Consider the following 12,772-nt stretch of genomic DNA (forward strand, 5'->3'; position numbering starts at 1 on the left):
AAAAAAAAAAAAAAAAAAAAAAAAGTCAATGAAGACCTGAACTATATATTAACATTCTTGTATTCTGCTTTCCCTATTGTATCACAGATTTTCATTTCTGGTTCAGCTTTTACGTTTCATAAGATTTGTGTGTTTGTTTGTTTTTCGGTACGCGGGCCTCACTGCCGTGGCCTCTCCCATTGCGGAGCACAGGCTCCTCAGCGGCCATGGCTCACGGGCCGAGCCCCTCCGCGGCTTGTGGGAATCTTCCCGGACCAGGCATCGAACCCGTGTCCCCTGCATTGACAGACGGACTCTCAACCACTGCGCCACCAGGGAAGCCCTATGTGTTTTAATGTTCAGTGCTCAGTCTTAAAATTTCTAAGAGGAAATGTATGCTTTGGGCATTCATATGTTAAAACCGATGCACTGGGAATTTCCTGGTGGTCCAGTGGTTAGAATTCCATGCTTCCACTGCAGGGGGCATGGGCTTGATCCCTGGTTGGGGAGCTAAGATCCTGCAAGCCGTGCAGCCCGGCCAAAAAATAATAATAATAATTATGTTTTACATACTGGTGCACAAGATGACAGTCAAACACCCTATAGTAAGTTTTGCCTTTCCTCTGAGGAATGGTTTCTTTTCTTTTAATTTTTTTTATTGAAGTATAGTTCATTTACAGTATTACATTAGTTTCACGTGTAAAACATAGTGATTCAATATTTTTATAGATTCTGCTCCATTTAAAGTTATTACAAAATAATGGCTATATTTCTCTGTGCTGTACAATGTAACTTCCTTCTTTACTTATTTTATACATAAATAAGTTTGTATCTCTAGTAATGGGTTCTTTAAAAAAAAATACAATAGTTGATTCATAATGAAAAGTGTGAATTTATGTCTGTTTCTTTCTTACAAAACAACTTTGCACATCCATTTTATCTGAAACAAGTGCTTAGTAAAAAGAACCCATCAATACAGCACTGACTCACAAGTACACCTTAAAAACCAACCAATAAACCTGTTTTTCTCCCTCCTCTATTGAGGTCGCTTACAGTGAAGGAAAACCCTTCAAAAGCCTGAATAGGCACCTTTCACTTTGAGTACTATTTAAAATCCTTGTATCAAGATTAGACAAATTTTGCAGTATGAATGTACCCTCCACGAAGCGCTATCCTGACATATGTTCTGACAGAAGAGAAGTAAAAAGCAACTTTTGGAGAAGAGATCTGAAGTGGAAGAAAGGGAAAGGTCCCCCTCACTGGACCGTGACAGACTCAAGGCACAAAGCCATACAGTTTCTCAGGATCACACCAGTCTAAAAGCATCAAGGGAGAAACACCAAATACCTACTCTCGAAGCCTCTCACCTGGACTCTCCCAGGTCACCATTCTGTTTATCTTTCTGACCCTTGTCAACCACTATGTGTCCCAACCTAGCCCACTGTATTTCATCTGGCACAGAAAATAATGTGGAAGATTAGCTTTCCCCAGAACAAAACTCATTCATTATCTGACTTAAAAAAAAAGAGAAAGAGGATAACATGTCTGTGAGCCGGTCCATTTAAAACCACTTTTCTTCACACATAAATATATATGGAATAGTTTTGACTGTACAAACTCTTTTTTTAGTCCCTCTGAAATATATTAAATAAGCAACAAGACTTTGGTCCTCCTAAAATATAAAATTTCCAAATATCTTTATATGATCTGCCTATTTCATTGTCCTTTTCGTAAGGATAGGGACCTGAGAAAGAGAGAGCAAGTTTGGCTAAAAAATTGGGAATCGTGCAAAAGGTTATCGATATCTCAATCATGTTGAACAGTGCTGTGAAGCTATTTCCAGAACAACAGTGAGTGAAGCAATTAATATGTCAGCAACTATATTACAAAACATTTCTTTCTTTATTCGTAGGTTCCTCAGCAAGGTATTTCAGTATATAGTTCAAGCCACACTTTCAAAAGTCGAGTTGCTCTAAAAGCCACTTTATCAAAATGTACTCCGTTGGATTTAACCTTTTAATCATCTTAAAGTCTCTACTATAATCTATAGCATATATAACATTCCCAAGAGCAATTTAATATAACTTCTTCATTTTGAAATTTCAACAAAAGATGTTCAAATTTTTCCCTTTGAAATAACAGCACAAATATTTATGATAATGGTACTCTACAAATATGTTTAAGAGATAATGAAGATAACAAGAGGTTAAAGCTCATAAGAGGTCTTAGTGATAAACTAAAAGTAAGAGAGCCTCAATTACGAATAAGAAAACCAAAGCCTCAAGACGTAGATTTGTCCAAGTTCACAGAATATCAAGAAACTTTTGGTGTTACTTTCATTATCAATTAATAATATTTAACAGTGGTGTATATAATATACTTTACTTGACAATGTGCAATGAATTAAATAAGTGCCTGCCCAAAATGACTTATCTCATACATGGTTACAGTATAGATATTAGCAAGTATGGCATATAAAATCTATATTGAAGTACTGAAGGAAGAGGAGAATCTTTAAAATAAAGAGCGAAGTCTGTCCATGAACAATTCCAATCAACGTAAAAGAATAATGAAAGCAAGAACATAAGAGCAGTAGGATAGAAATAAGCATCAGGTCATTACAAAAGGGCAAGGGTCTCCGCATGCTAGAAAAGACCAATGAAAAGATGAAAATTGGCATTAGCGCTTTTGTGCCTTTAAAGATACACTATGCTGAAGCAATCACTTAGCTTCATCAACAGCAATTTCAGATTATGTGAAGAAAAGTGCAGTGTCCCAAGGTAGGGAGTGATTCTAACCATCCTCTTTGCCCCATACACTAGTCTTCTTCAGTTAACAAATATGCTCATCCCTTTCTGGATCCTGCTGTTACTTCAGCTTCCTGTCTTCTTTCTCTCCATGAACTGCATTAACAGGCAGGCAGCATTTGTTGTCCCCACATTGCCACTTCATCTTAAGACCATGTCACCATCCCAAAATTCCTTTATCCTTGCTCTCTAGACCTTCCTAAGGTCTGCTGCCCTCATGGTATCTTAAATTTTAACATATCTCACGCCATACTCATTGCGTCTCCTACACTCCCTTTAAAAAGCATGCCCCGGATCCCATTTATATGAACTGTCCAGAAAAGGCAAATCCACAGAGACAGAAACTAGATTAGTGCTTGCCAGAAGATGTGGGAAGAAGGGGAATTAGAAATGACTGCTAACAGGCACAGGGTTTCTTTCTAAGGTGATGGAAATATTCTAGAATTAGATAATAGTGCTGGTTGCACAACATAGTGAATATACTGAAAACCGCTGAATTGTACACTTGAAGATGGTGAATTTTATGTTATTTGAATTTTATCTTAATAGAAAATTGCAAATTAAAAACAAATAAAAAAAGAAAAAGAGAAAAAATAAAATTAAGAAATAAAAACAAATGAAAATAAGCAAATATAAGAGCACGCACGCACATACACACACACACACACACACACACACACACAACATGTCCCTACTTCTTTCCTTTTGCCTTGAAAAATAATAAACTCCCCATAAGTGGAATTATTCAAGCAGAAGCTGAATGATCATCTGTCAGCAATATGCTATTGAAGGGCTAACTGAAGTGAGTGGGGCAATTACACTAAATTACCCTTAAGTATTTTTCATCTTTAAGTTTCTATGTCACAAACCAAGAGGAAGAGATCAGAACCAGGGAAATTTTTTTAAGTGACCAGAAAGAAAAAATATGAAGCATTACTTGAAAAGTATTCTCCTATTCAAAATGAAAACTGTAGAATATAATGAAGCAAAAGAACAAAAATGAAATAGATCCAAAAAGGAAGAGCATAGGAAATTAAGAAAAAATAGTAAATAAATTAGATAACAGCACAAAAATCAATAAATGATATTCAGAGTTTAACATATTTGTTTTGTTTATACAGAATTTATCCTGTATATAACTGTGTTTTTCTATAGAAATTCTGAAGCCTTTTTCTTTTTGAGTGGTGAAGAAGATGTTAGAAAAAAATCTAATGCAGACGAGATTTAAATCAAATTACTGCTGACCGGCATGTGACTGGATTAATAAAGTAAACAATGTATGGATGACATAATAGAAAGTTATTTTCCCCCAAATTCAGCCTCTTGTCTTTAAAGTCCATTACCCCAACACTAGCATCCTTTGTGAGGAAATTTAGAGAGGAATAAAAAATATTGTTGATGACACAAAAAGCAAGAAACTTTAAATCTCTCTACTACAAATAAATGCCGGCAAACATCTATAATAGTCTGCTGTAGAAAAGAATCTCTTTTAAATACTAAATGACCAATGTTCAGTGAAAAAAAAAAAGAGGTAGACCCACGCGGCATTAGAAAAGGGGTCATTCAATAACTATTCATTAGTTGATTTTACACAGTACATTAAAATATTTGACTTATTTACCTGGTTATAAACCATAATTTATAAACCATCAAATTTTAAAAGAAAGTTCAATTTAAATGTTATCCAAATAAAAGCAAGCTATATAAGATGATGATGCTTATACTCTCTCTAGAAGTTTTTAAATTTAGGCTTCCAAAAGAATGAGAGAAATGGAATTTCTGAGTCTATCAAGAACTTCCTACTCCTGTCCTTCTATAATTAAAAACTTAGACCACTGCGCTTCCCTGGTGTGCAGTGGATAAGAATCTGCCTGCTAATGCAGGGGACACAGGTTCAATCCCTGGTCCGGGAAGATCCCACGTGCCGCGGATCAACTAAGCCCATGCGCCACCACTACTGAGCCTGAGCTCTAGAGCTCACAAGCTACAACTACTAAGCCCCCATGCCACAACTACTGAAGCCCACGCACCTAGAGCCCGTGCTCCACAACAAGAGAAGCCACTGCAATGAGAGGCCCACGCACCGCAACGAAGAGTAGTCCCTGCCTGCCACAACTCCAGAAAAGCCCGCGCAGCAACGAAGACCCAACGCAGTCATAAATAAATAAATAAATAAATAATTAAAAAAAAAAAAAAAAAAAAAAACCACTTAGACCACACAAAGAGTCCAAGATATGACTTTTTAATGACCCAAACTCCTTATGAATTTAGGGCTCATAATCCACTTTGGTATCCAGAAACAGAGTGCTTCATGCACTTTACAAATTTACACCTGTTTCATCTTCAAAGAATATTATCCCATACAACCAGCTACAGCAGACCCATCTGTAAAGCAAATCTGTTAAGTGAGCTTCCCCAACATTTCGTTACAAGCCCCTTTCAGAAGCCAGAAGATTATACTTCAAAATCATACTCCAAATAGTGACCAGCAGCATCAGCACCAACTTGAGAGCTTGTTAGAAATGCAAAATCTCACCCCAGACCTACTGTTTGAGAGTTTGCTATATTCCTTGAGAATATCAAATTCTGTTATAAAGGTCAAGAAAACAAATGGAATGGATGAAACTCTAAGAAGTGATAATCACTGATGGTAAGTGAGCTAATACTCAGAGACTCAGTTTATAGATAATGAGAGCTTGTAAGGCCAAGACAAAAGTTACAAGATATGTTAAAAATACGTAAGTTAGTAACCTGTAAGACATTCCAAAGTAGAAAATATTGTGGAACAAACAAGAGATTTACTTGTAGATAGAAAGGGGTGGAAAGACCAAGTCATTACCATACCATCTCTGGTCTGACAGGTATGCCATCTCCATATCGCCACCCAGTATGATCCTATTCTGGACCCACAGGTGCTCTAACCAAGAAATGCAAATAATGCCCATGGCTCATCAGCAGGCAAACTGGCAAAGCTACAGCTGTATCTAAGTGTACTTGTCCCCACTCTCTTCCATACAGCAAGTATGTATCCCAGGAAGTACGATGCCAAGGGCATCACGAGTCTGTGGAGTTCTTGCTCAAATATCAACTCTAGCCCTCATAACCACACCATCAATGGGAAAGGCTGATACAAAAGAGAGAGGGACAGGACACATGAATTTTGTGTACCCAGGACTCAGGTAGTGAGTCCAATCTCTTTTGCACCTTAAGTGTGTTAACTTACCCCCACTGCTTTCCTCTTGCTTCTGGCTGTGTGTTTTAAACTAATTTGATAAATCGTGTGATTCAAGCATTTAAATTTGGTTGCTGAGCCTATCTATTCCATACCTCCAGGATAGCTGGGAGTGTACTTGGAGGCTAACCATTGCATCAAGGTAATTTCCTACAAAACAACTACTGAATAAGAAATATGCATTTTAAAAGGTCCCCAGGTGATTGATATGCAAATTCAAGTTTAGAAGCACCGAGCAGGACTGTTAGAAAGAGAACGCTGCACAAAGACAGAAATTTGGATTTCAGAACTATGCTCAGAACACCATCCTGAATAAAAGGCCTTGTGTACCCCCTGACAATAACTCAGAGCCCCAAAAGAGGGAGAGAATGCTAAGAAACCCATTTTCAACAACTATCATGTAAGTCTCAGAGAAGCATTGCTGCCCTTGGTGACTCTCCTTTGAACACCAGCTCTGTAAAGCTCGAGGCAACTTGAGAAAACACACAGAAGAGTATAGCATTAAGTATCCCAACATTAACCCAGCAATTTCATCTTCTGGGAATTAGGAAAATAACCTTTTTCAGATATGCTATGTTTCAAGAACACCAATCCAAAGGACATAAGGCTACCAAAAACAGAAAAAGAGTCATGACTTCCTTAACAAGATTGCAGTGATGATCTTAGAAAGATCATCCAAGAACAGAGTTGAGCAGGATGACTGAAGAAGTGACCTTAATGGGCTGTACACCTCCCACCGACCACCGGTTCCTGACTTGATCAGCTCCAGTCATTTTATGTATTTATTACATTTGCATTGTTCCTGACACATATAGTAAGGGCTCAATAAATGTTCTGAATTAATAGAAAAAATAATTTTAAATGTCACCCGTTCTATCTTTGATTTATCTAAGACAAATTTAATTCAATTCCTTGGTTCTGAGAAATTCCCGAGAATGAAGGTATAATTCCACACCTCAAATTAGCATCTTCCTAACACTCCCTCATTCCATATCTCGAAGTTGGATTTTACATTTTCTATTATTAATTCCATTCTAACTTTCCATGACACTATGAAACACATTAACGTATCCATTAAGAAACGATCTGACCATTTCTAAAAGTCACCAACAATTATACATAAGGGATATACTACACAGGAAAGATCAGCTATTATTTTGATATTTTTCTAGGTTCAGATTTAAGACATCTTAGGGAAATATCTATTTAAAACATCTATAGAAGAACTGAAATAGAAACTGAGGACATTGTCTCACACACACAAGATCTAAAACAAAAGACCAAGAGTGTTGAGAATGTTTACTCTAGTGAAGAATAAGATGAGACTATCGGAAAAAGAATGTAAAAGTTCTAAAAATCATTTCTGTAAGGAATATGCTTCCTATTACTTCTAAAATAGGGAATGTGTTTCAGTTTCAAAGGAAAAGATTTAAGTTGGAAATCATAACTTCCATTCCATAAATATATATTTATAAAAAGAATAAGGAAACACACATAGGGAATGGCTGAGTGTATTCCCTTCCAAATGATCTACCAAATCCTGTTCACTCCATGCATTTAGTATAGCCAAGAACAGTTAAAGTACTCATAGGACATTAGACACTTCAGCACAGGTTTTCACACTGTGTTTCATGGGTTTTAAATACCATGTGTTTAAGAATTGACTCTACAAGCTCACAGAGGAAAGAGGGAACCTTATAGATTTTTGTGTCCTCTGCAGCTAACAGCATGAGAAAAGACATATGATAAGCCTTCAATAAACACTTACTGAATTTAATTATTACCACTCTCTGAGGCAAAAATCTTAACTGGAGAATAATCTGAACACTACCATCATCACCAGTAGAAAAGTAGCACTCAAAATTTCCAAGTGAATCCACTTACATGTTAAACAATGGGAACAAGAAAGAGTAATTGTCTTATTCATTACAAAGGGCTAAAAATGAATCTTCTGTTTGGAAACTTAATCCACTCCAACTAGTACTGTTAACTGCCCACTAAAACGTAGCACATTATCTTTCACAAATCTGATGCTTGATCCATATTCTTAATGAAATGTGTTGAACTTAAATGTATGTAATCTAGTTCATTCCTTGTTACGTGAAATACACAGTCTATTACGTGAAAATTCAGAGGCAAAATGCTTATTGTTATAAATGGCAGAAAAAAAAAAATCACTTCAATTTCAAAGTATCACACCCAAAACCTGGTTTGTTCACAAAAGAGCATCCAAATTTCAATGATCCTTTAAATCCTTTAAAATCCATTAAACCTATTACTATGCAGTTACATATTGTGCAGCATAGGACCCAAATACAAGGCTGGTGCCCCATTTGGTTGCCAAATTTTCATAAACTGCTATCCCCCATTAGGGAGTCAGCCAGTGGTTTTAACAAACTCCCTGAAGAGTTCATTTCAGTTATTCCTGCCTTGCTCAATGCGTAACAATTTAATCTTATTGCTTTCTTCCTCAGGGGTAAAAAGATGATGTTCCAAGGGGAGCACCTGCAAAGCGGATGTAAAAGATGAAATTTAGAAGCTGCTGGATAGGCCTAGGGGAAAGGCAACTCTAAAGAGAGTACCTACCATTGGGGGGTAGGGGAGAGAATGACAAAGGAAGGTGGGAAAGGGCAGCGAAGAAACTTAGCTTACTTAGAAACTAGATTCACAACTCCAGTAGTTATTTCAAACATAGTTTAATTTGACATGGCCCATTCTGACCCAGAACTTTTGCTTTACACTATGAAAGAAAAGTCTGCCTGCTAACACCAGTAAATAATTTCATAGATTATTAGTTTATTTCATAGTTACAGAAAGGTCATATTTATCTTTGCTAGGTAAATTATGTATCTTAAAGCCTTCTATGAAAGTTTCATAAGATGGAAATAACAATAGACAGTGACTTCAGATTTTGAGGAGAAAATTTAAGAAGATACCAGATCTAATTCCAAATCTATCATATATACACACTGTGTAAGCTAAAAGCCCCTAGAAAGTGGTTTCAAACTACATATTCTGCCACCACAAGCCCCCAGATTCCCCTAGGAGGGCATGCCAGCATCTTGGGGCTGAGCCGATGGACAAGTACACTTTGAAAAAGCACTCCAGGAGATTCTGATACTCAACCAAACACCTCCTGTCCCACTGCCATTATCAGCTAATAATGTTTCACCACCGCTGTGGATGTACTTTGTGCTATTCTTCTATTCCAAATGTTAACTAAGTGAAGTCATTAGAATAGAGCGTCTGAATTCAATTGGCATTTATCCAGATTTTAAGAGGTAAAAATAAATCCATGAATGGCAAATCAATTTAACATCCTTTCACACAATTTCATTTTAAAGCCATATAACAAATTCTGAACTCAAAGCTATTTAGAGTCATAGCTTTCCAATTATTTAAGTCCGCTAACATATTTCCACGAATCCAACATTCACTACCAAGTAGCAGTACAAAAAAAAAAGTTCCAACATTCCTCACAATCCACTTACACTTAAGTAAGGGATAACTCGGATTTTTTAAGCAAGTAAATAAAGAATATTATTTCAAGGTTATCATAACTCTCCCTTTGTACATTATACCTCATATCCTACAGTGTTTCGATTCAGATAATTTTATTATTCATGGGTAATTTCAAGTAAAACTAGTTAAAGAAGTAATTCTATTTCAAACTAACACTCCTGGTTTTCAGTGTTCATATTATTCATACACCCGTCCATTGGAATGTCTCTCAAAATCCCCAAACTTCTTCAACTTCAGTATTGCTCAGTACTGGTTTAGACAACTATAAAGCACATCAGGAAATAATATCTCTCAAACTCCAAACTTTTAAAATCACCTGATAACATGTGTATATCAACAACCTTGAATTCTTTATAGCTGTCAAAGCTAGTCTACATACAGTCAGGCCCAAATACTAAAAAACAAACAAACAAACAAACAAAAAACTTAGAAAAAACTTCAAAAACAAACTGAGAAAATATACTTACCTTAATTGGAGCACTACTAAACTTAATTTTCCTAGTTGCCGGGATGTCTTCTTCTTCTGGCAATCCAACGATTTCTGAGTATTCCATATCAGGTTGATAGTAATTGTTTTCATCACTATCTTCCTGCTCATCCTGTTCAGTGCCTGTTTCTCCCCAGTCTGAATTATACCTGGATCTCACCCTATATATATTATAGTCACTGTGCATGTAAACATGGGAGCTCCCAAAATTATTTGAATCTTCGAATACTTCCTTTCCACAACTGAATCTAGACGCATCAGCAGAGGTAAAATCACCACCTGCGAGTTCTTTCTTCTGTTGCATTGCTGCCTCACTCCCAACCAAATGAGCTTCTGCGTCTTCGTTTTGTGGTGAAGGGATTTCAGGCTCTGTAACTGCCTTGTTTTCAGCACAAGGTTCTTCAGGAATGTCTCTGTTGATTCTGTCAGGAGTCTCTTGGTTAGATGTGGAGTCCTCGGCTTCCTTGCTCTGCTGTGCCTCTTCACTGGGCACTGAAGCTAGAGAGGTACTTTTCGAAGCCACTTCTAGTACTGGAGTTGTATTACTCTTCTGAGCATCCTCTGCATCGTCACTGTGTTTGCTTGGAGGAGACCAAGAATTAGAATCCTTAAGGTGCCCAAAGGTGTCAAGATTTGTAACAGTAACCGATGGTAAATTCAGGGGATAATGCCCAGTCACTGAGTATGCACTGTTCTCAGCCTTCTCAGAAATGATGGCACTGGGGGAATCGGTGTTCTCCAATACTGCACTCAGTTGACTCACAGTTGGGGAGACGGCCTCCGTCCGGGAGCTAAGGCTGTCCAAGGAATCAGTACTGCCTCTGTTGGACTTAGAACCACCCCATTCATCCTGAGGTTCACTCCCTCCACTTTTCTCCTTCTTTGGGGAATAGCGATTGTTCTGTCCTGATTCATGCACACTTCTCTCAAACATCTTGCGAGTTTCTGTGAACTTAGAATATGAAGGGCCATCGTACATTGTGTCAAATCTACTAATTCGTTCTGAAACAGAGGACTCCAACTTAACAACTGAGCCATCTGTTTTTTCCAGAAATTCTTTGGGCTTCATTCGCCTCTGAGGGGATGAAGATCCACCTTTCCCCCTTGTTTTGGCAATGACTGCAGCATTCTCACTGGGTTCCATACCCATCTGCATAAATAGATTTTTAATTCTGTTGACATTGGAGCCATATTTCCTTCCCCTGCTCTGCTGGGATCCCTCACCTTCTTTTGTTTTTTGTTCCCCATCTGACTTGGGTTTGTCAAAGGTACTTTTCAGTGCCTGGAACTCAGTTCTATATGCATTCCTGTGAGGAGAGGCACTTCTGAGAGTGGTACGTTCACCTGAAGACTCGGTTTTCAACATTTTTACTTCAGGGGTGAAAAGCCAATGTTCATAATGATCAGGAAAAAAAAAACAAAAAAAACCACAAAACACCTCTCTTCTCTAATCACCAGTATCTGGTCAAGAAAAAGTACCTCTCAAATGGCATACTGTGTCAGTGATCCTCCCAACAGGTGTATTAGGAAATTATGCAGTCAAGAGTTACACAAAATGGCTTTTTCAAAGCAAGACTAGAGGTTCATCTGTAATAGAAAAGAACGAATTTCTGAATTCATTTACTTATCTGAATTTACGTTTAGTCAACTATTATACATTTTTTTCCAAAGTGGCTTGGCCACATGTCAAATAAGAAGAAATTACATATTGAAATGGGAATTTCAAAGCCAAGAATTTAAAAGTTATAACTCTGATTGGTCTTTGGTAACAAAGCTGTTTCAAACATAACTTGAGACCCCTACCAAAATCACACACATATACACATACAAGTGACACATAAGTATACTTCAAAGCAATACTTTAGCCCAAGTTTTGGTTGGTTTTGTGAATGACCTTAAAAGAAACCAACAGTTCCTAGATCTTTAAGAAATCATCAAACTGTCCAGAAAAATGAAATTCACTTGAGATTCTCCACATCAGGTAGAACTTATTCTTTCTATACAAGCACAATTGAAAGTTCAGAATCTATGTTTACAAACTCCAAAACGTGTCTACAGAGGCTTATTTCACTCCTTCTGGTCCAATATTCTCATCTACAGCATCCCCAAAACAACACTAGTGCAATTTCAGACCAAAACAAACAGAAGAAAGTTCTTAAATGGCAGTAAGTTTCACTGTAAGTTCAGAACCACATCAAATATTTGGAAGTTTCCTAAGAGTGAACATTATTAATTATAGAGTGGGATACAGGATATCATGGGAATAAATGTATGAGAACGTGAGGATCAGAAAATTAAGGACCATGAAACCTCTTTTCATAGCCCTGATTTGTTTATTACACTTGCCTCTAACTTACTACAAGCTCAGAATACAACGCAATACGTGCTGGTCTCCTCTAGCCCACAGCTGTATTTCACATCAATATGCCAGCAAGCAAATACTTCAAGATCCGCTGAGGAGCAGATGTTGTAGTTCTAAAGATTTTTCATTTTGTTTTTGTTTTGTTTTTTAATGTTAGGCGGAGCCCTATCACCCTCACGCACCATCAGACGAGGAAGCACACACTTTCACTTAAACCGTCTCCAGACTCGGCTCCTGGCCCAGCACGCATGCATGGCCCATGCAGACAAACAAGAAAGGCTTCAGAGTGTGGTGCCTGTTTTTTTTGTCAAGCTTCGACAATCTCCTTCTACCCTGACATTTGTTTAAGCCATACACACCCTCCCCTCCCCCCAACACCCCCC

At 37.5% G+C, this 12,772-nt stretch overlaps 1 protein-coding gene across 2 annotated transcripts in view; it reads right to left on the minus strand.

Annotated features, from left to right (window-relative positions):
• Nucleotides 1–12,772, minus strand: part of PPP1R9A (protein phosphatase 1 regulatory subunit 9A) — a 306,866-nt gene that overhangs the window by 293,331 nt on the left and 763 nt on the right. For both annotated transcript variants that reach the window (XM_024767116.1, XM_024767115.1), the window contains exon 2: nucleotides 10,008–11,614. In XM_024767116.1, coding sequence (XP_024622884.1) covers nucleotides 10,008–11,393 — 1,386 coding nt within the window. In that variant the 5' untranslated portion in view covers nucleotides 11,394–11,614. The remainder of the gene's footprint in view (nucleotides 1–10,007; nucleotides 11,615–12,772) is intronic.

The sequence above is a fragment of the Neophocaena asiaeorientalis genome, unplaced genomic scaffold, assembly GCF_003031525.2.
Source record: "Neophocaena asiaeorientalis asiaeorientalis breed wild unplaced genomic scaffold, Neophocaena_asiaeorientalis_V1.1 scaffold70, whole genome shotgun sequence".
Classification (NCBI taxonomy): domain Eukaryota; kingdom Metazoa; phylum Chordata; class Mammalia; order Artiodactyla; family Phocoenidae; genus Neophocaena; species Neophocaena asiaeorientalis.